This window comes from Orcinus orca, chromosome 16 (genome assembly GCF_937001465.1).
Source record: "Orcinus orca chromosome 16, mOrcOrc1.1, whole genome shotgun sequence".
In the NCBI taxonomy this organism is placed as follows: domain Eukaryota; kingdom Metazoa; phylum Chordata; class Mammalia; order Artiodactyla; family Delphinidae; genus Orcinus; species Orcinus orca.
The window spans coordinates 85,030,441-85,054,198 of NC_064574.1; the positions used below are offsets into that span (position 1 = coordinate 85,030,441).

General features: G+C 52.7%; 1 protein-coding gene across 1 annotated transcript in view; it reads right to left on the reverse strand.

Moving 5' to 3' along the window:
- Positions 1-23,758, reverse strand: part of SDK1 (sidekick cell adhesion molecule 1) — an 826,099-nt gene that overhangs the window by 212,098 nt on the left and 590,243 nt on the right. The window contains exons 6-12 of the mRNA XM_049699672.1: positions 20,746-20,857; positions 19,884-20,074; positions 10,943-11,026; positions 7,412-7,606; positions 4,691-4,807; positions 3,408-3,575; positions 1,376-1,478 (exon numbers count right to left, since the gene is read on the reverse strand). Coding sequence (XP_049555629.1) covers positions 1,376-1,478; positions 3,408-3,575; positions 4,691-4,807; positions 7,412-7,606; positions 10,943-11,026; positions 19,884-20,074; positions 20,746-20,857 — 970 coding nt within the window. The remainder of the gene's footprint in view (positions 1-1,375; positions 1,479-3,407; positions 3,576-4,690; positions 4,808-7,411; positions 7,607-10,942; positions 11,027-19,883; positions 20,075-20,745; positions 20,858-23,758) is intronic.

Here is a 23,758-nt window from a genome sequence, read left to right on the forward strand (position 1 = left end):
CAGACAGAGCAGGACTGTCTCCACCAGAAGGAAGTGACTCAGCTGCTCACTTGGGGAGCAGCATTCGGCGGCCAGTGTCCCTTAGGGCCAGGTGCTCCTTGGGGCAAAGGAACCCAGGACAAGGGGTGCCCCAGAGTAAGCCGCCTACTTCCTTCTCAGGAGGGAAGCTCCGATTTTGTCTGTTTAATCACACTAAAGAAGTTACAAGAAAACCACAAAGGTCTGAGGGGGGTTTCTGGTGTGCCCTTAGGGTAGCAGAAAACTGGCTCATTTGTCCTTCGTTCGGTGACACTCCCAAGTCCTTTAGAAACGAATGAATTCCTTCCTAGAATCCTAGATTTCTCCAGGTAATCTCTAACTTGTTGGCTTTCGTTTCTTCGTTTTGCATTCAACATTCTTGTAACGAAAGCAAACTTGGTTTCTGAGCTCTGGGGAAACTCCAGAGAGACAGGTAGAGATGTGGAAATTCACGATTTGTCAAACACCTGCCCAGGAAGAGTGAGGAAACAGCTTAGTCTCCGAATCCGGTGAGTAACGCATGTAAACGTCGACAGCCACCTCCCTCTGCTCAGTGTGAAATGTTCCAGAAAGGAGGGCATCTTGATTCTATCATTTGGCTAACTGCATGCCTTTGGGGCTAAGGCCAGAGTGAAAATACTAGGATGACTGCATCTTTCTTTCTAGATTCATTTTCAAGGCTGGTTCTGAAAATTAAAAACTATTCTGAAAGGGGCAGCCCTTTGGGAAGAAGCTCGCCACCGACAGCCAGCCGTGTCTGCTGCCGCGTGTCTACCTGGGCTGTCACGTTCTTCATCACGACCGTCCCCGTCTGAGTCAAACAAAGACAGGTGTCACCACCCACTTCGTGGCCCTTCGCGTCCTCTGGGTCCCCTGGTTCCCCGCAGTTTCCTCTAAGTGTGTTAGATAACCGCAGGTGCCTTTCTTCCATGCGGAACTCCCTCTCCCCATGACACAGTGGCGCCATCCTTGGAGTAGAGAAAACCCCTCGAGGCTAGCACAGCCCCAGCACAAACACTGCTGAAATCCCATTCGATCCCTCTGGGTTTTTCTCTCATTAAGTATCAGCCTCTGACAAGTGCGTTTTACAGATAGTGTATTAACCTTGGCAGAAAAATCATGAAAAGCTGTATTGAAGTCATGAAGTGGAACATAGCTCACTGTAAATAATACATAAGGCTGGAGTGGAAAATGGGATTTGTGTGATTAATGATGGAGCCCAGAACTGTAAGATGCTCTAATCAGGGATCTGTGGCTGGAATCAAAGTTTCTGAAATTCTCCCTTCTCATCTCTACTTCAGTTCCCCAGCTCCCAGAATACTAATGAGCCCCAAACGTTGTAATTGACCGAGCTGACCGGAGAGAAGTGCGGGGGTCGTGGGTGGTCCCACAGTGCAGCGTGGCCGTGGTCCCCTTAATCACCACGCGGTCCTCCGGAGGGTTCACGATGGACGTTCGATCTGGAAAGACACAAGTCGCGACTCAGACAAGATTACGTGCCTGAGCGTTTCCTCCCTCAGGGGGTGACGAATTGGTCATCTGACATCAAAACCTCCTAGTTTTCTCTTAGCTCGGCAAAACCAGTGCACATGGAAAGCACCCAGAAACGTTCAGGGAATTGAAAGCAAGCCTGTCCGCCTCCCCCAGCCCGTCTCAGGTCACTCCCGGACCTCAGACACTCCGGAAGGAGACAAGGAGGAGGATCGTATGCAGACGGTTAGCAGGTTCTACACCCTGGATTCTTTCCCAGGATTGTCAACATTCTGGTAATTTCTACTGTCTACACAGCACGTCATGACTTTGCAAAGTGCTTTCCTTTATGCTGTTTCACTTGATCCTCACAACAGTCTCGTGAGGGTTGTGATAATCCTTTTCCCAGTCATCAGGAAGGAAAACTGATACAAGTACAGGGTCTTGCCTGATGCCACGGGGCCAGTAAGCAGTGGGGCCTGGTGCCAGGTGCAGGCCTGCAAGATCGTCCGGACCTGCGGCCGCCCGACACTCCACAGCTACCAGGGCCAAGGCCCTGGAGACGGCCCTGGGGTGTGTGTCCCCACGCTGCACACCTCTCGGGAGGGCGCCGCTCGGGCACCAGGAAAGGAGACGGAACTTGGAGCCATGAGACTGGGTTCAGAGCCCAGCCCGACGGCTTACCAGGGGGCATCCAGAGAAACGCCTCAGAGCTTATTAGTTGTCTTGTCTATGAAAGGGGGTGCTGCTACACTCACGCTGGGACAGAACAGAGTAGCTGACGCCTGGGAAGACCCCTGCAGGCCACACAGCACTGCACCAACCAGTCTAGGGCTATTATAATTTTGAATCTCAGCAGATCCACAAAATTTTCCAGTGAGGGACCTACAGAGATGCAGACGTCAGTTTTCCACAAGCTTTTAAATTTATGGTTAATTTTTGGGGACACTGGATGAATCAGATGTGGTTGATAGAATAGACCACCAAATGGAACAAAAGCTCTTTTTCAGTGCTTAACAATATTGGAGGATTTGGATTCATTCCTTTTAAACTTGTGATATTTTTAGAACACCTAATAAATGAGAAAGGGTCATTTATCGAAGCGGACCAACTATATCATAGGAAACGCTAAGCAGACATGAAACAAAGCACAGTTTAGTTTTTCCTCAAGGATGGCATTTTAACAAGTTAGTCACTCAGGCAAGTTAAAAATTTCTCTCCTCGTATAGACGGCTTTACAAAAATCTATTAGTGAGCACTGGCTGTCTCTTGCTTCTTTGAACAATAATTTTTTAGTGATACAGGTATGGATGAAGCAGAGAGAGAAAAGTTTATCAGCCAGTGAAGCTAAACACCTGGTAATCCAATCCTTATGTTCTGGAAGACAATTTATTCTGCACTTCAGAAACCCGTGTTATAGATAAAATAAAGAGAAAGAAAAGCTGGAGGAACCACAAAGATCCTTCAGTTCACTCCTAACATAGAGGAAACATCCATATTTAATAGACGAGGAATGTTTTAGCTGGCTATAATGACAGTATAGAAAAAATGCTTTCTCTGGGATTTTCAACCTGGGTCCACTTTTCTTACGTGATGCTTATAAGATTAGCCAACCTATCAGGTTTTTTTTATTTGAGCTAGTTTTGGGGGTAATATCCCTACTCTACTGAGGTTAAAAAGTTAATTTTTTCTCTCTCCTGAAACGTCCCCATTAAATCTTTGAAGACATTTTCTAATTATTCTTTTAGAAGCTGAAAAATTAATTACTCAACAGATTTCTCCAAATTAGTTGTAAAAATAATGATTCTCCTTTGATTGGATTAGCGAGTCCAAGGGCATATATTGACATCCCCGAGCACAGATGACACGCCGATTAAACCATTATTAACAGAGAGCTGCACACGGGCTGTGGTCCTTACTCCACACGGTGAGCGTGGCAGACGCGTTCAGGGAGCCCTCGGAGTTGGCTGCACAGCACGTGTAGTTGCCGGCATCCTGGATTAGGACAGGGGTGATCTGCAGACCCCCAGACTCAAGGAGCGTGAACCTGGGAATTCGCACAGAGCCACTGGCCAGAATGTGGTTTCCTGGGGACGACAGACAAAACAGCAATGTGAGAACTGCAACGTTCGAGAGAAGGTAATGCTCTGGTCGCACCCAAGAAGATGATGGGAGGAAATAATCAGAAGGAAGCGGAAACTTGATGCACAAAAGTAACCAAAGCAGCTCGCTTTAGCGTTACTTAGAATAACAGAAACCAAGAGCATCCGAATCGTCCAATGTTGAGAGATTTGGTTACACAAGTTATGATCCATGTATGTGATTGTTTCCTTCGGGTGACTGATTTTGAGTTTTCTTTATACGTGTATGCGTTTGAAAACTTTCTCTATAAAGCCATTATTGCATTCTAAATCAGGAAAGACAAAGAAAATATATAAAATGAAAGAAGCCTTTTTCTGATTAATCTGTAGGTTCGCAGATCTCTATAAGCCACGGCCCCAGTGCACGAGTTGGGAAGCCACCGACTGGTTTTCTGGGAGTGAAAAAAGATGTAAGTTTTGACGTTTCTCCCAGATACAGTCCCCTAAGCATGACCAGTTAATCGATGAGGACGAACCCAACTCAGCCGCGGTTCGTTAAGGACAGACTATGTGTGCTGTTTGTTTAGTGGCAGGTGTGCTGAATGTGTGGACAGGGCTGCAGACGAGCTGCAAAGAGCCCAAGATGTGACACCACTCCTCACAGGAGCTGAAACTACAGTCGGATTAAGAGAGCCACACACGTCAAGCTGCGGAGGACGCAGGCGATCCTGTGCTAGAGCAACTTTCTTAGAAATGAAGGCGGATGTAGTCTTGACTGTGACTATTACCAAGGAAGCACTCCTGCATTCACAAAGGGGAAGCTGCGGCTGAAATCCAGAGCCCGTCGGGCCCGGGGCACCCGGGGAAGGGCTTGACGGAGGACCGCACCATTCACACGGCGTACAGAAACGTGCTTCCTCTTCCAGGCTGTGAGCTGCACAGAGCTTAAGGGGTCTTGCGCGTCTGACCCCTCCCCGTGCCCCTAGCATCGGCCCCTGGTGGGTGCTCAGTCAATGGATTTTTACTCTTTACCGAACGAATGAGTGAGAATAACCACAACGCGGGGCCGCTGGGCTCACTTGCTGCGTCGGCCGCGCCCTGCAGCAGGTGCGAGCGCCTACCTCTCCTCCACGCGATGGCCGGCCTGGGAGCCCCGGACACCTCACAGCTCAGGACGGCTGTCGTCCCGTCAGTAACCGTGGTGTCCGCCGGAAGCTGGGTGAAGGCTGGGGCGACATCTAGGCAGAGGAGGTGAACAGTGAAATATTCAGTGCGTCGTCCCTCGGAAACGCTCAAGCCAGCCTGGTGGAGTCATCCACCTGGGCTTTTACAGAACTAATCACAGAGATAGCTGAGTGATGAAAACTGAAAACCTCTCAGGAAGACTGCAGCCCTCCACTACCCGTCTCCCAGGCATCACCATCTTTGTTTACAGCCTGAAGAGAAATACGGTCTCGTGACGTAATGGACACACAAGTGGGGAAGAGCAGGAAGAGCTGCTTTTGACCGGCGTTAAAGAGAAGAGAGATGTTTACTTAGATAAATCAAACAAGCTGCTTTCTTTAGGTAAAGAAAAAGGAAAGAGCTAGTTTCTGAATACCCTACATCGCCCTGAAGATGACACTTTGACGCTTCCTAGGATCTGTTCTGAAAGTTAAAACGACCAGATTCCAAGGGCTTCAGAGAAGAGTCCCTGGGGGGAGCGTTGGGTCTTCCTGTTCACGGGGGACCGCCCGGGCCTCCAGCTTCCAGCAGCCCTGAGTCAGACCCAGGAAGACAGCGGCAGCTCGGGCCGGCTTCGGGGAGGACTCCGCTGACTCTGCACCACTTTGCGAAAGATTAAGCCAGAACCCCTGAGTCCCAGCCGTGACCTGCAGCGCCCAAATCCTGTGTCGGGGTCCCTGGGGTGCCTGGGCCAATGCCCCCGGGGCAGAAGCGGGCAGGCCCAGTGGACCCTGGGGCAGCCGCCCGCCTCTGCCCTCCCTCCCCGCTGGGCGTCCACCTCTGGTGCGAACCCCTGGATGACGTGGGGGCCCCCCGACTGGTCTCTTCCGCTCGTCCCCTCACTGTCCCCCCACACCAGGTGCGGAGGCCCTCTGAAAGCTTCAGACGACGCCCGGCCAGTGCCCACCTCAGAGCCGCGAAGGCCCCACTCGCCCCCTCTGTGCCCGCACACACCTGGGCCGGCCTGTCCCTCCACGCATCTGTCGGGCCCCTGCAGCTCCCACCTGCACCGTGGCACGCACCTCTCCAAGGCTCTGCAGGGCAGCGTCCTCCACACCTGCAGGCCTCAGCTCCAGTAATAACCCTCTCATCTCAGAGAACCCAGCCCCCTGCGCCCGCCCTCTAACGAGCTGCCCTGGCCGCTCTGGGCCTCGCCTAGTCTTCCTCTGTAGGGCCCCCAGCGCCCTCTGCCGTCTCTCCCCTCGTCCTGGAAGCACGAGAACCTGTTCTTCACAGCATCCTCTCAGCTCTGTCCCTGCGCCTCACGGGCCCAGAGTAGCTGACACAGATGCTCAATAAATGTTTGTTAAGTGAACGAATAAATATTGATTGTTTTACACACTATTGTTCTTTCACTAAAAGTACTTTAATTAAAAAAAAATCCCTTTTGCCAAACCCCGTACTTACAAAACAAACATGCAGCATTACCATTATCACGCATTTATTTGTTCACTCTCCAGTTGTCACGGTAACCAGGTGAAGTAGCACTTTCATTTAAATTTCCAAACCGATCCTCCTAAGAACCCTGTGAACTGGGCTGGTTGGTTCCATTTTGAAAAGAAAACTGAGTCTGAGAGAAATCGGGTGATCTGCCCTGGGTCTCTCTCGAGAGCAGGGTCTGCAATCCACCAGCCTGGGCCTAATCCAGCCTGTCCCTGCTTTCGTAACGGAGTTCTGTGGAACAGCCACGTCTGCTCAGAACCATCTGCGCTGCCTGCAGGCTACGACAGCAAGGTGAGCAGTAGCAACGGAAACCACGTCCTTCAAAGGCGAAAACAGGCACCGTCTGGCTTTTTACAGAAAAAGCTTGCCCATCCCTGCCCTACAACATCCACTATTCCAAACAGGCTGAAATCATTCTAATGGATCAAAACACAGTTTTTGGCTTAAGTCCCCAGTATTATCTCTGCTGCTTGAAGTGATACTGGTTTCCTATGCTCCACAATGGAGGGGAAATTTGACCCCCGGCCAAGGCTGGAGGAAATGACCCCTAGTTTACCAAAACATATGCGTGAATATTTCAGGATCGCATTGGTCCCTTCCTACTTCTGGCTGACGAGAGCCACCGGCCACGCACACGCTGACCAGTCTGCTTTCTCCGACGGCTCTCAGCATTTTGCTTCCAAAAGGGCAGACGTGAAAGGTAGGGTTCCCTAATCACTAAATCCTACTTGGTTTTAGAAGAACAACATTGCGACTATGGGAGATTAAAGAGAAAGCCCGCAAATATAATAAAAACCTTTACCTTTACTTCATTTTTCAGAGTGCCAAAGTATTTCTGTTACTGGGACAATAAAAGAAAGTCACAAAAGAACTATAATTGTTCAATAAAACTAAAATAGAGAATGAATATAAAAAAATGGAAAAAAGATCCAAAGAAAAAGACTCGGGATGAGCTGCTGTTCACTTAACCGTCTTTCCAGTTCTGTCCAGAAAAACGGGGAGTGTGTTCCTATGTCTCAGCAAAGCGGTGTGTTCAGGGCTGGGAAGGTCAAGGCTCCAGAGGGCCGGGGGGAGCGCCGGGATGGGGGTGCTCGGGCTGAACAGACACGGGCGTTTTCTGACATGTCCACGGGGCGAGGACTGGGGAGGCGGGCTCCGCAGCGGGTGGTACTCACTGGTGACGTCCAGGTAGGTGTAGGTCTGGACCTCCCCGCCCTCGTTCCTGGCGAAGCACTGGAAGATTCCTGAGTCCTCCGGGCGCAGCTTCTGCACGCGCAGGCCTCCACTCGACAGCACGTGGTATCGAGGGCTCTGGAGCTTGTTGATGGAGACCGCGTCCTTGAACCACCGGAGGCTGGGAAGAGGGGCCCCTGTGCAGAAGGGAAACAAAAATCGTTAAGCTTCAAGAACTCCTTACGTGAGGGCTAAATGGCAGTATTTCAACGGGCATTTTCTCATCTAGTCGTCCCTCCCAGCACCCTGTGAGGCGTCATTTTTCTCATCGTATGTGAAGACGGGGAGGGAGAGGCCCGAAGGGGGCGGTGTGGGGCAGCTGCAGACCCTCCCGGCTCTTCCCACGGCCTGTGCTCTTGTCCAGATGGTTCTGGCCGCGACTGACCTCGGGCAGGGCTGGGAGGAAGGTCTCTGTCTCTGCCTCTCGGGCTCGGGAAGGGTCACCAGGGCGGAGACTGTGCCACTCGGCAGAACACTTAACCCCGCCTTGTCCCCGCAGGGAACAAGGGTCACAGCGACCTCAAAGGTGGCTGTGAAGGTTAATTGGGTCAGTACACGAGTACCTCCTGGGGCCCGGCCCATGGCGCGCGCAGACAGAGCCGCTCGCTGCTCGTCGCCACAACTAAGGCCAGTGCCAGCGCGCACCGGCTTGGCAACAGCTCTAAGGAGCGGGATATCGCTGACCACTCGCTAGCGCGCCGTGCCGGGGCAGTGATCGGTTAGGTAAAGGAATAAGCACAGGAGGCGCATCTGGTTCAGGCTGGGGAGACACAAGAGGTCCACGCTGTGGCTGCAGGAAGTCACCTTGGCCCCCGACCCTGTACCCAAGAGCGGAGTGAGCTGAGATCACAGCCAAGACTTCGACCAAGAGGGCGAGGGCCACGCTGAGGCTCGGGGCCCAGCTGCCCCTCCTGGGTGCCCCTTCCTCATCCTGATGATGTCACGGGGCAGACCTAGGCCTCCAGGCCGTGAGACTGGAGTTGCTCGTGGTCTCGCCACCTGGAAGGAGGTTGAGGCTGGGGTCGGATGGGGCGTATGCGGCGGACAAGGTCACTGGGGAAGAACCCAGGTTGTCGACGAAGGGACTGTCCTTAGCCCGGGAGCACGAGGACCTCTGTTGCTCGTCCCCCAAATGGGTGTGGTCAGTGCAGGTAACCAGGCGATGATGCACTATTTCCTGGCGGCCTCGCTGCGTGGGACACACCAGGCTCCTCCTCCTGGTGGCTTTTCCGGGAGCCTCGGGGAACCAGCTGAGGGAAGACTGCTTCCCTTCTCCTTCTTCCTGGACCTGAGCAGGGTCAGGTTATCCAGGGAGGGTAGACAAGAGAGCCCGTCCAGGGAACGAGACCACAGCACTCAAGACAAGAGTTCTGGGCTCCGGGGGGCACAGTGTGTTTGTTGTGGCCCTGCGGGAAGTGCAGAATGTCTGGGCTTATTTCTAGATCTCAGATGGCGCTGTGCCTCAGTCTCCCTAAATAGACAATGAATTTAAATAAAATATCTTGATGTGATTCATGCTGAAAGGCACACCCTTGCCTTAAGATGCTATGTAGGTATAAGATGTCTTCCTTAATAAATAAAGTTAATGTCGTGGAATATTTCAAGAGAAGGTATTCTCAGATTCTGTTCTTTGCCTAAATTATGCTTCCTGTCACTTTTCATTAAATCAGGAAATTAAAAAAAATCCATTGCAAGGTAGAAGCATAAGCAATCCACGTAAACTCTCATAATAGCAATTACATGATGTAGTTTTCATAAAGAAGAACCACTTCACATGCTGCTATAGCTGCATTGTCAAAAGAAAGAAGTAAATTATATGATGGCAATGCAAGGCTGAAAGACCCGTTCAGCGTATATTTATCAGCGTGTACTTAACAAGCAGTTTACTCTGCAGATATCAGGCCAGAAAAGCAACCTCTTGTCAAGGGGAGAGACTAACATTGTCATTTATTGAAAAATAATTGTTAGTATATAGGGGAACTAGGAGTATATCGATTTTGGGGCAATTTAATGTCATAAACAGAAATCTTATCCCCACAGGATTGTAGATTCTCGTTTCTAAAATATAAGCGCTCTAAATATTTTGTAGCTTCACTTTCACAGAGTTGTTGGCCTTAAAAAGCTGGTGTTCATAGAGAAGAGAGAACAATGCAGCAAAGATTTCCACTTGAATTTCACAGGACTCTTCTCATTCCTGTCTTCTCCCGCCCTGAGCTCCAGCAGCGGAGAAGAGAAGCAGAGCAGGGATGGAGACTGCACCCTGGGAGCTGGCGGGACTGGGAACCAGAACCAGTAAGGAAATGACTCTTCTGGGCGGGAGCAGCTGTGGCAGAGGCTCAGTGGATGGAGGGGAGGGGAGGGGAGGGGACAGGAGGGGACTCTTGGCCGGACGCCCCTCTCTACGCTGACACTCAACACTGTCCTGAGTGGCACTCCCACTCCTTCCCAGAAATGGAAAGTGACCTGCAGATCGGTGGTATCTGTTCCGAGTCCCAGGGCCTTGGCTCTCAGGGTCCAGGCCTAAGCACTGGCTTTGGAGCTGGTGCCTGTGGGTTTCGATCCCGTCTCCACCAACACGTGGCCTGAGGCAGGCTGCCTGTCCGGGGCTCAGTGAGCCACGCCCCGGCGCCAGACCGCGGGCGGAGCTGAAGGTGTCTCCTTCATTGTCCTGACTGCGCTTCGAGCGCGTTACTTAGCTTTGCTTCTTAAGGGGTGTTTCCCCGTGTATAGAGGGACGTAACGATCGCTCTCTTACGCAGCTGTCATGAAGATTTACAGAACTGTTAGGGATCCTCGCCCGCCAAACTCTCAGAAGAAAAACCCCACCCTTAAGATGAACAGGTGTTAACATAAAGGGTCCTTTTCCTTACTTGACAACCTCCAGAGGACTCGTGAAGTTTTGTTTGTGAAATCGCCACAGACAGCCCGTCTCTGTCGGGGCGTTTAGCATAACTACTTGCGTGCTGGACACGAAATGGGAACAGGGGACAACGAGGGGGGTGGAGGCTCGGGGCGAGAGGTAGAATTCCCTGAGTAACAAAGGAAAAGTCGACTCCAAGCTGAGAGGGTGGAAAAACAGAAGATTTCCTATCTGAGAAGTGGGAACGATCTCTCTTCTCTCAAGTGGGCGTGGTCACCAGTCCCACTCACCCCACGGATGAGAATGAACTTCCTGCCCCAAGTCTTAGGGCTCTTGCAGAATCAGAGCCTCTGAAGGGAGGCAAGGGGACAGGACTTCATCTCTCTCCGTTGGGACGGACAGGGTGAAGGCTTCCTTGCTGTTCCCTTGGGTAAGGAGTATTATCCCCGCTTTGCAGGTTACATGCCCAGCAACTGAGTTCCACTCCACGCCAACGGCCCCGTTTCTAATCACCACAGTCAACCTGTCGCTGTCCAGAGGACAGCTCTGCCCGGGAGACGCCATTTCTGTTCCTCCACCACGTCGCTGCTTGCCCTGCGGCTTCCGCACTCACCCACGGCTCCACACACGATGTCCACGGTTTCTTCCACTTCCACTAAAATCCGACTCTCAGGTTCCGCAGTAAAGTACGGCGGCTCTTTAAACGAGAAAAAACCAAAACAGCCCGTAAGCCAAAGAGGTGTATTTCAGAAGACCCTCACAGCCTGCAAGAGTTTGAGCTCCTTTTAAAAACTATTTTTGAAAACTTCATTAGTTACCATCGTGCACCCAGACTCGGAATTCGGTGCGCAGAGGCCAAAGGCAATTTACAGTCTAAGGTTCTGGAAGGCAAATTACTACTCAGGGCACTGGCTACTTTTCAGTTCATGGGCTTGAATAATGGAATATCTTAAGTCACATTTTAGAAGGACTATCTCGTGAGGTTCATAAAGGTTTATATTTACAGCACAGTATTTTATAGCCTACTTTGCTTCAGTATCTAAACTAAACAACAACTCGTGAAGCATGTTAAATAAAGCACTGCAGACAGGCGCCCGGCCTGTTTCAGGGAACGGGGCAGCCTATTAACATATTTTTTAAAGTCTTAGCAGTTCTTCTTCTCCAAAATATAGATTTAATACTTCAGTGGAATGCAAAGTAATAGCTAAGAGAAGAAGAAAATGGGCCTCTCGTCCATCTTCAGTAGCAAAGGAAACCCAACCACTCGCATAGCTCCAGACACCCTGCTCGCCTTCCTGCTCAACAGCAAGACAAGCAGCGGTTGTTTGTGTTAAACGATGAATCTCCTTGGAGACTAAACTGCAGTATTTTTCTCAGTTTATTCAGCAGGAATTCAACGGTGGCAAGGCCAAGTTCGAGGAGTATTAAGGTACTAGTGATTTCATTATCATGATAACAAAGGGCCGTTGTATTCACTTTCTGTGTGATAATTTCTGGGTGCTGTCTTCCAGAGTGGTTTATTTCCACTGTAATTGTGTTGAATGTGGATACTATAGCTTGGCTATATCTTGTATGGACTGTATCGTTAAAACAGGGTGGGACCTAAAAGACCAAAAAGAGAAATGAAAACTTAGCATTTCAAAGAGATGATTAAGGAGACAAGGCTGAAGGTTCCTCGCTGGAAGCAGTCAGGTATCAATCCTGCAATTACCTGCATCGCTCAAGCGGAAACAATCTGCTGAAGGAACCAGTCTGGCTGAGGCCACGGCTGCAAATTCACTAGACGGAGGCAGATTCTCCACTTAGTTGTGTGTGTGCAGAGACCAGGCCTCAAGAAATACTGCAGAGATCCCACGTCTCTTTTTCAAGCTGGTCTTCACTGCACACTCCTGCGTGCACACTCACGCGTGCACATTCAGCCGCGTCTCCTTCATCCCTAACAATGACAACAGCGTTGCTTACGCTCTAACTACACAGCAGCTGCACCCTACCAAGGCCCCGGTGTGCAGGTCATGCTCCATTTTCATCAGCAAATGCTGAAGCTGATATCTACCCCTGTGGTCTGCTTAAAGGGATGTGAGGGGAATGCAAAAGAACTAAGTTAAAACATCAACATCTGCTATGACGGATTACAGTTTTCCTTTCTTAAACATTTTATTTTGAGATCACTGGAGAGTCCCACGCGTTTGTAATACATAATAAAGATCCCTTGTGTCCCCTCAGCAGGGACATCTTGCAGAAACTATAGTCCAACCAAGATACTGACAGTGAAACGTGTAGCCTATTGTATTCAACGTTTCCGGCGCCCCAGTCTCGGTTGTACTCGTGTGTACGACTCAGTGCAGGTCTGTGCATCCACACCGCCGTCAAGATGCAGAACGGGCCCGCCACCACCAGGGTCCTCCACGCTGCCCTTCTGTAACCACGCCCACCCCAAGGTCCCATCCTGAACCTCTGGCAACCATGCATCCGCTCTCCATCTCTATAATTCTGTCCTTTCAAGAACGTTATATAAATCAAGTGATACAGTATGTAACCTTTGGAACTGGCTTTTTCCACGCAGCATACTTCCCTCGAGATTCTTCCAAGAGGAGTCACACTTTGGTGGGAAGAACCCATACCTACAGACATGCTCAACATCTACAGGACCAGACAATCCCCGAGGCACTGATTACAGAGGCTGTCTGGCACCCTGGCCAATGTCCCGGTGCTGCTGTCCCTCGCCCTGCAGTGCCCAGGTCTTCCCCAAGTGCTGGGGGAGAAGCCCCCAGGGTCAGAGACAACGGGCCCTCCTCACATGGTGACCTGAGGCTGGACCGAGCTGACTGAAGGCCTGGCTCTGGGGCTGCAGGTGCCTTAGGGACCCCCGGGCCTGCTCGGGGCGGCTCCTCTGCGAGCGCCGTCATCCCCGCCCGGCCAGTTCCACGGGCTCACGGCTCCATATCGTCTGTGGCCCCGAGCTCAGAGCCGCCAGGCTCCCTGGGCACGTCCCGCCGGGCGGTCTGCCGGAGCTGGCCGAGCGCTGTGTGTCTCCTCCGCAGCCGACACCCAGGCAAGCTTTAGTGGCCAGGGAGGCCGGGTCTGCTCACCATTTACTGGTTCCCCCGCCTCTTCCGGGAAGCCTTCCAGATGCTGAGCACTCAGCGCAGCCGTGGGGCGGCCGAAGCCCTCCCAGACGCACGCGGCTTCCGACGGTAACGTCATCTCTCCCACGTCCGCACTTACCACTTCTCTCCCTGCTGACCCCGCATTCCAGCCCAGCTCAGCAGTGCCCTCGGCTACTTCCGCGTACACTTGTCTACAAGGAGAACAGTGGGGGAAAGCACCGGGCGGTTCACCGAAGAAAGACTGAGGTGACTGGTGGGGAGAACCTGCTGTGAACGAGTCATCCCCGCCACGGACTTTGCAACCACTTAATCTTCAAAGGGCAAGTGCGCGTCTCAGCTAATCAGCAACAACTCTGTCTAGAAAGGGTACCCTGCCAACGCAGGTGCACACTAGACTTTTAAAAATTTATCGCAATGGAGGCCAATAAAACCAGGGACTGAAACTAACACTTTCACCTCTTTTGAAACAATATGAAGCCGTCAGGAAAACGTTCTCATCCCGTGTGACACCGGCGTGTTAAGAAGAGGCCAGCCACGCGGGCTGTCCTCCACACGTCCCCCGGGGGCCACGGGCAGCTCCTCCAGGCAGCACAGCAAGCCTCCAGTCCCCTGACCTCAGAGCCTGAGGCAGGGATACCTCCCAGGCAGCCCCCAAATTAGGATCCCTCAGGCTCTCCTGCCCTTGATGCTGGGCTCTGGCTCCTGCACCATCCACCCCGCAACCCCGGCTCACGGCACAGCCCAGAGATGCCCCCTCTGCCGTCTGCCCTTCTCCCAGAGCGGCCGTCTCGGGAAGCGGCAGGGCCCGTGGTGTGCCCTTGACTCGCCACTGTCGTCCATGCTTGCATGCCTTTGTCCACTGGGGTGGGCAGAATGCCCCCAGGAGATGTCCACCCCCAGTCACCGGTACCTGTGAACATGCTACGCTACGCGGCAGGGGAACTCTGCCGACGTGACCGAGGTCATCGACCTAAAAACGGGGAGATGATTTCAGAGCAGCGGGGCAGGCCCAGTCTCATCACAGGGACCCCTAACAGCAGAGAAATTTCTCCAGCTGGCAGCGGGAGCGATGGCAGGAGGGGAGGCCAGAGATCCGCGGTGTGAGGACTCGGCCTGCTGCTGGCTCTGAAGATGAAGGTGGCCACAGCCAGGGATGCCGGTTGTCTCCAGAACCTGAGAAAGACCCACCAAGAGCCAGAAAGGAAACAGGCCCAGTCCCACAACCGCATGAACTGGATTCTGCAGCCCCTGGGTGAGCCGGGAAGGGGATCCTCCCGGGGCCTCGGGAGAAGAGCCCAGCCCAGCCACGGCCTCGGCTGCAGCCTCGGGAGGCCGGGAACCGTGAGGCGACACATCTGTATTATTTTAAGCTGTTGAGTTTGTGGTCCTTTCTCACAAGAGCAACACAAAGGCCGTCACTGGTCCTGGCTCCTCCCCGTGGACCAGGCTTTCTCAAGTTGCCTCGTTGGCAAATTCATACCGATCTGCAAGGCCAGTCCTCGTGTTCCTTCTCCTGCAGCCGGGCTGGGTCTGCCCCACCCACGTATCCCTTGGGACCGATGACCCACGTCTGTGTGATGCGCCCACCACGCTGGAGGCTGCTTCAGGGAAGAGCGTGTCTTGGTCATCTCTGCGTCTTAGCACCTGCCATCATTTCTGAGAAGACACCTAGAAACCGCCCACTGGAGAAGAGAGAGAGGAGACGCCCACAGACTTTAGGACCCTGAAACTCCTTCGGGGTGGAGACGCATCTAACTCGCCTTCATGCCACCCAGGCTGGTACTCCCACTGGGTGCCTGGCACATGCTCTGCGCTGGTGAATGACAGGTGGGTGAGCGGAGAAGCAGAGGATGGCGGGGGAGCCTGGAATTGGACGGCGTGTGCAAGAGTTCACACCCTGCTCCCCAGACAGAATTCCTGCTCATCTCGGGGCACCAGGAGCTGCCGGTGCTGCATCCAGGGGCAAGTCACGCCAGCATCGTCTGAGGTCTGTCTCATGCTTCCTCTGGTTTTAAGGAACAGCTCTGTGATAGCTCTTTTCTGAGCTTTAATCAGTGGTAAGATGCCATGCGGATAAGCTCTCCAGTTGGTGACAGGATGCCGATAATGAATTTGGGTGCTTTACTAGGGGTCGTATGTGAAAACTATAAAAAAAGACATCTCAGGCTTTTCTTAAACCGATGTGAACAAGTGAGCAGGCAGGTGCTCTGTGAATCTCCATGAGGAGAGGACTATATGCTCCCTGCAAGATTCTCTTCTGGCCCGAATTGCTGTGAAAGCCCCTCTCCTGCCAACCCCAGGGGAGCCCCCTCAGCCCCCGCCTTGCTGAGTGTCTAAGCACTCGCCGCGTGCAACTATAGCTGCCGCGTGAAGGGACTGCCTTCCGCATGAGACCCTGGACGCCGGGACCAGCACAGCTTCGGGGAGGCCGACTCAGTAAAGACCTCCGTGTCAAGTGGAGAGAAGGAAGGAAGAGAACAGGAAGGAAGGAAGGAAGGAATCTGGGTTGCAAACAAACGTCTAAGAGATGCTCGGTCTCAGCTCTAGGGGAACAACTTCTCAGTCACGGTGCTGCTATCAGCAGAGAGGTGTTACAGGTAACTTGTTATTTTAATAGTAGTTCAGATATTGGAGTTTCTGCATGACGTATGTATAAAAAATCAGAATAGACTTGAGGTTTACAGAGAAAGCTCTGTACAACTGTCACGCCCACTCACCCGAGTTTCTGAGCGGGGGTGAAGAAGGCATTGCGCCCCGGGCAGGACACGTGTATGCATGGCCGCGCTGTGCGTGGGACCAGATCCGTCAGTCTGGACGGGAGATGGACCCGCCGTGTTTCACTGAGGTTGAGACGTTGCAGCGTCGGTAAGAGGCGTCGTTTTGTTTCCACCCAAGAAAGAAGAAATGCTTCCGTGGGTCGTGAGACACGTGCTGACTTCAGAGGCTGCAGGCGTGGAAGATGCATCATGTCACCGCTGCAGGTAAAGCACTAAGGGTGACGTGTGTCACCGCGGAGTCCTACCCACGGCTCCCAAAGCTGCCATTTCAGTCCTTCCATGCCTGTTACTTCATATCATCCTCACAACACGAGCCGGAATCATCTTCTGCAGCACCCACGTTTCACAGCCGTGGACGCTGAGGCCCGCAGAGGCCAGCGAGTGGTGCAGTGAGAACCTGGGCCCAGTCCCGTCTCCACAGCCTGTTCCGTCATGCATGCAGCATCAATGACCCACTAGAGTGTCCACTCTCTGTAGGACGAGCTGGGACAGCGTCACTCCTCTGCCTGGTGAAAAGTCTGAGAGGTCACAGAGGCAAGTGGTGACGACTGACGGAGTCCTGAGGGACACGCAGACCCACAAGGCAGGTAAGCAGGGACCCGGGCAGGAAAGGCCATTCATCCTAAGCACAGGTGCTCGGGGGTCTGAAGGGCGATGGTCCACGTCTTGGGTGGGCCTCCTTGAGAGGCAGACCTGAGACAGGGCTCCCTGCCAGTGGTTTATCTGGGAGGTGATGGGGACACCATCGGGAGGGCGGGAGGCCGGCTGTAAACGAGCGTGTCGCCAAGGCGGCCCCCGCTGTGGGTGACTGGGTTTACCCCGCGGGGAGACTCTGGAGGCCAGCGAAGACCCCAACCTCCAAATCACATCCCCACCTCGGGGCTGAGGACCCACCGGTCCACGTGGTGCTGGACTGACGCACGCCAGGGGGTGTGGATGCCAGCACTTCCAGCCTGCCACATGGCGGGTGCCCTGGCCTCACCCAGGGGCAGCCCTGGCTCCAGTGGCCAGAGAACGCAGTCAGGAAACGGGCCCTGAGGCGTCTGTCCCATCGCGTGGGGTGTGCGGTGTGTGGGCAGGTAAGCAAACGAGCGGCGAAGCAACAGCCGCAGACTCCCCGCAGGGCAGGTGGAGGAGACCGTGGACCACCAAGCCCAGGAGGCCGCTTGCCCTGCCGTGTGCAGACCTCAGAAATTAAGCAACGCGGCAGCCGACTGGACAGGTGGGCTGGACAGCCTGTCTTGTCTCATCAGTAAGAAACAGGAGGAAACGGAAGCCAGTCTGTGTCTGCTTTCTTTCACCTGCACGTTCATGTCGATATTCGCCGCACGGTTCCACCAGCGACGGGGCCGTGGAACCGGGACGAGGGTTTCCTGGGGATCCCTCCCTCCACGATCGCTGGGCTCGGGGCTATAATCTCCCAAATCACTCCGAATTGACAGAGGCTCTTGAGGGCTTTCCCAGGATGATTCAACCACAAAATCCTACCTGTCACAGCAAATTCTTATGAATAAAGGGGATTTAAAGGAACATCATAAAGGTACACGAGTGTGTCTGCGTACCTTTAAAAGCCAGAACACGGAGAGATGGCAACTCCGGAGAATACAGAAGCAACCTGCTCTGGAATCCAGGTGGAAGTGCAAAACCCAAGTTCACGTGACAGGTTTAAAAATGATTGTTTTCAGTAAATTGATTTATTTATTTTTGGCTGCGTTGGGTCTTCGTTGCTGCATGTGGGCTTTTCTCTAGTTGCGGCGAGCGGGGGCTACTCCTCGTTGCGGTGTGCACAGGACTTCTCATTGCGGTGGCTTGCAGAGCATGGGCTCTAGGTGCGCAAGCTTCAGTAGTTGCGGCACGCGGGCTCAGTAGTTGTGGCTCGCGGGTTCTAGAGTGCAGGCTCAGTAGCTGTGGCGCACGGGCTTAGTTGCTCTGCGGCATGTGGGATCTTCCCGGACCAGGGCTCGAACCCGTGTCCCCTGCATTGGCAGCTGGATTCTTAACCACTGCGCCACCAGGGAAGCTCTTAAATATTTTAAAAAGGGAATTACAATGGAAACAAACGTTCTAGTTTACAGGGAGATAGATTTCTTCTCTTGCTTAAATTACCTTGAAATGTTTTAACACAATAGAGTCCTGTCTGCTGGAGATTTACACGTTTACAATTTTAATTTGGGTTCAATCTATAATGCGCTGTGCTCATGTAGCCGTAGATCACCCCCGACAGAAAGGTCCTTGCCGGGAATGGGGATGGGGTACTGACATCTCTAAAGTGTGGCTGAGAAAGGGAGCAGAGAATCAGCTCAGATCCCTAGTGGAGAATCAGCAATGATTTGTGACTCAAAACCTGCCTTCTCTGACACTTTTAAAATTCGTGCACATCTTTCAGAGGGGCTGACAGCTTTGCATCACGTGAGTTTGGCAGTCATTTTCAGGCCACAGAGCCACTTCCTAATGATTTAAAGGAATGTGACATACTCAAGGCAAACTGCCTTTTATGCAGCATTTCTTCACACTCCTGCTAATTTTTTATGAAAACACAAGCTTTTATTTTTCCTTAGTTTGCAAAGTGGCAAACTGCAAAATATGTTATGGGAGGGGCGATTGCTCTCAAAGGGCTTTCTGCTCATGGGATCCTTCCTGGTCTCAGTCTGCCTTGTTTGCATGGAGAGGAGAGAGGCAGAGATTCTCCCACCTGGAGTGGACCCTGAAGCACCTCTTATCAGCAGTGGCCACTAGATGGGTCACTGCGACAGTGACCACAGCAGCTGAAGAGGCCTAAACACATTATAGGAGCTGAAGAGACGAGAGAAATAAAGGCCTTTGCCTCACAATTTAATGTAATCTTATCATAATCTGAAAATAGACTGAGGATTCCCTTAGTCTGTGTACAGTGCACCTTCCTAAACGTCGAGATTTCCCAGCGTTTAGAGCAGCTCAAATATGCCTAATTTTGTCTCCCTTCTCCCTGGTTTAAGAATAACACATGATTCTAGGAAGCCTCTCTGTTCTCACTTTCTAATTTAACAAAAGGTTGACACCCAAGACTTTCTGACTTTCTTCTGGGTCACAAAATAAAAAATAATGGTCATAGATTAATCTCTGAACATTGATCGTAACGGCCAAATAAGAGTTATAGAAAAGCCTCGTGGCAGAAAGGCCAGCACAGGGAGGTGATAAACATGCCAAGGATTTCGACACTCTATTTCCCAAGCTTTACGATTGGAAGTTTTCAGAAGGACGTTTCTTGGGAGTATTCAGAACATCAACTCTTTGGACTTAACGCATTGATATTCTTGGGAAAGAAGACTAGGCTGAATCTGGGAGATAAACTCAACTTCACTTCCATGTGCTGGGTTAAAAATAGGCGGTGGAACACAGGTGTTAGCTACGTTGTTTCCATGGCCTGGGGTGTGCCACCGCCCTGCGAGGATGCCGATGCCGACGCCACCGCGTCCCAGTTTGAGCCTCACCTATGGTAGAAAGGACACCGCGTCCCAGTTTGAGCCTCACCTATGATGGAAAGGACACCGCGTCCCAGCCTGAGCCTCACCTATGATGGAAAGGACACCGCGTCCCAGCCTGGGCCTCACCTATGGTAGAAAGGACACCGCGTCCCAGCCTGAGCCTCGCCTATGGTAGAAAGGACACCGCGTCCCAGTCTGAGCCTCACCTATGATGGAAAGGAAGGCTCTGGCTCTGGCGGGCTCGAAAGCACTCCCTGGCAGCGCTGCCTCGCAGGCGTACTCCCCGATGTCCGAGGAGGTCGGGGTGCTGATGGTGAGGCGTCTCCCGAAGCTGTGGAGCCCACGGGTGACTCTCACCCCGTTTCTCTTCCAGGTCACACTCAGCTCCTCGATGGGCCTGTGAGAACGAAGGGCTTTAGTGACAATAATTGTGGATCATGTAGACGGCAATAATAGTCATTCTACCAGGAACCATGGTGGGTTGAACAGTGGACATTTAAAACTCAATCCAGATATTACTCTACTCCCTTAAGGCACGCGTCAGCAACACAGTCTGCTCAAGGGCTATTGAGCAGGGATAGCTAATTGCAGCAGCAATGGACCATAAGTGCTAATGATTCCATTTGCTCAGGAAAAGAATGCATAAAACAAATACTGCTAGGGGACGCGCTACATGGGAGGCGTGATCACGGGAACTCCATCCTGGAGCGACCACTAATGGGGCTGAGAACACCTACGACGACAGAGGAGAAGAGAATTAGCTCTTTCCTTTGCACCCAAAGAGAGCAAAGCTCCTCTCTGCTCCTCAGCCATAATCTAAGAAGAGACCCTCTACCATGACCCAGAGCTAAAGTGGAAAGCGCTGCTTTCCAATATAAATATTACATTCAATGTAAATACTGCAGAACAAGGCCCGGGAAAGGTCAGCACACCCGAGTCCTAGCTTCCCATACGCGCTGTGCCCACAGCCCAGCTGGATGAACAAGACCACCGTTGCTGGGAGAGCCAGCCACACGCAGGAGGGGTTGTCATGGGTTGTTACTCCCCGCGTGGGGGGCTGGCACGCACCTGGCATTGGCTATGCATTCCAAGGTGGTCTCACTGGACCCGGCCACCACGCTTCTGTTGCTCGGGGGGATCACGATGACAGGGGCCACGGCTTCAGGCGTGCCAACATCTCCTGCGGCAGAGAAAGCAGAAGCCCATGGAACTCTCTGAAGTACAGAAGGTGTGAGGATTGGAACGTGACACGAGAGTCCCGTCCAGCTGCTCCGACAGGACACCCAGCGCCTCGGGACCCGACCCCAGCCCTCGAGGGGCACTCGGTGTGGTCCTGGTCCATAAACACATGTCCCGCCCAGGAACCACGGGAACAGAGAGCCCCTGCTGCTTCTCCACACATCGTGCCCATAAAGGGCTTCAGACTGTTGTGCATTTTCCAAAATGCTTGCTGACTTTATCAATTTTAGACTTTGCTGATTGAGTTACCTGGTCTACCCACTACTTTCAAATCCGTTGAATTCCACAAATATTTCACGCATCAGGCCCTCTGCTGGGCACGCGTGTGTTTGGGAGGCGGCTGCTCTCTGACTTGGGCCCCAACGTGGTCCCCGGGGCAAAGACATCCCATGAACCAAGTGCTCGGTTCTGTGCGTGCATGTTTAATCCCTTCTCTCTGAAAAGTAACTATTCCGACTCCGTCTCTGTTGTGTGAGTATCAAACTATAAATAACGTAGCTCATACCTCTGGTGACAAGGGAGAAAAAAAACACGAGATGTTTTTGCCACTTTTCTCTCAAATACAAGTAATATCAAAATTAAACTACGTGCGCATTACGACTGTTTATTTAGGGAAAATGAGGACTGATCGCACATTTCGAGAACAGGACTTTCAATAAAGGGTGGAGATGGAAGAGGCTGGAAATAAAACTAAACTGACATCACAGCAAATGCCCAGTGCTTCCTGGAGGACCTCATGCTGCAGAGACCCGCCACCAGTGAGAGCAGCTGAGGAGAACCGTGGAAGGTTCCAGCTGTGGGCAATGCGGTCAGGGCATCGCGAGAGAGCAGGGGGAGAAAAGAGGACTGGCCTCTAGTCAACTTCCCACAGCTCTGAGTCCGGCTTTCACTGCCTAAGCAGTATGAGATGCTGGAATTAAAGGTTCACGTGAATTAAAAAAAAAAAAAAAAAGCTTGAGGCGGGCAGAGCCAACAAATCAATTTTTTAACCCTACGTATCGACTAGTTACTGCGAGGCCGTTTCAGGCCCTCGGGGCTCCGGGCAAGCGCCGGGCAGCCTTCCCCTCCCCACGCCCGGCAGGGCCTCCCCGGGACCTTCCCAACGCCCGACACCCTCGGCTTGTGAGACTGGGGATCGCGGGGCTGGTTAAGAAGCCTCGGAGGATGCCGGAGTACAGACACGTTCGTGACAAAGGCTGAATGCCTGCCTGTCATCTGTGAAAGTCGCTGGTGAGGAGCAATGACCTGAGCTGCTAATATTTGCAAACAGTCATGTGAAGTGAAGGAAAGCAGCGGGGCGCGCAGAGGTCGCCGAGCAAGGTGCTAATTTGGCATGAATCAGCGCTCCGCCTGGTGCCGGACAGGAAGCCCGTGCTCAGCGCTTGTCGCCGCCCGGAGGGCAATCCCCCCGCCCCCCCCCGCCCCCCCCCCCCCCCCCCCCGGGCGGGCGGCTCAGCCTCGCCTGCGCGCTGACCCCGAGAGACCCGCAGGCGACAGACAGGTCAGCGCCAGGCCCGAGTTCACAGCCCGGGGACGAGCGAATGGGAGGATGCGCCTGCGGAGATTCCAGCCGCCCCGAGGAAAGAAGAAGTCGTTCGTAACTGTGATTCATACGGAACAGCAACTTCCGTCTGTATTGCTCTCGTGGCCCAGACCGTTACCCGATTTCAAGGACCCTCACCCATGGGGTCGACGGGACAAGTCCAGCGAGCAGCTCGACTCGGGGCTGGTAAATATCAGCCTGCCCGCAAACCCGACCACTTTGTTCTTTCTGGTGATGCGTGAATCACACATGACGCTTGGAGAAGTAGGTCCCAGAGATGCAGATAAAATGTGACGGTTCCTAAAACGTGCATTTCTAACACACACACACAAGGTACACACATGCCGGCAAAGTGACCTTGGCTTATGGAAACTACAACAGGAAGATCAAGGCAAGGTCTTGGATTGAGGAGTCTGTGCGTTTTCTACTGAAACTTAACATTTCAGTAAACTTTTACGTAAGCTCCCGGAATCCACATCCCTCGGTAGCAAGGACAGTGCTCGTTCTAGCACACGATGCTGGCACACTTGCTTCATTCAAAAAAAAATGTTTTAAAATTTCAGTCAAATTCGTATGAGCACATGGATTAAAAAGAACAGCAAAGAGAGGCTTAAAACGAAATGTGACAACCCACCCCCTCCCCCAAATGTGACTTTTAACTTGTCAGTGGGCAACTTTGCCTCCATCAGGCAGGAAGTTCAGTGTTGTCCCGAAGGGACCCTGAACCCCAGAGTGCGGGGCTCTTTCCTCTGGGGCCATTCATTCTGACGGGGGGCGGGGGGGGGGTCCTTACCTGTCTGTCTGTCTCTCTGTCTACTTGCCTTAGCTGCCAAGTACTCTACAGTGGGAGGTAGGCAGCAGACTGTCCCAGACACAAACCATTAACTACCCCGGCTCTAGCTCTGGGTCATAACTAGTCCCAAGGTGGCCAAGGACGCTCCCCAAGCCGAGACCTCCTCCGCCCACCCCCATGGTAATCATTCCTCCATCCAGACCCTTGTTTCATCTCTCAGTCACTAACAGCGCCTACTTGTCCTGTGGCCCTCGGTCTCTTCTCCTGTACTGCATTTTGTAAGGCCAACTGGCCCGAGGCAGGGGAACACAATCAGATTCACAGGTTGCATCAGACCGAAATTCTCCGGACCACCCAGTTCCAGAAACTGCCCTGGAGACATTCCGGACCACCCAGTTCCAGGAACTGACCTGGGGACTTCGAACCCAGCCCAGCCTTCCCGCCTTTCGAGGGGCGGGACTAACGGTCCCCCAGGATACCCGAAAAGACCACCAAATAAGGAATAC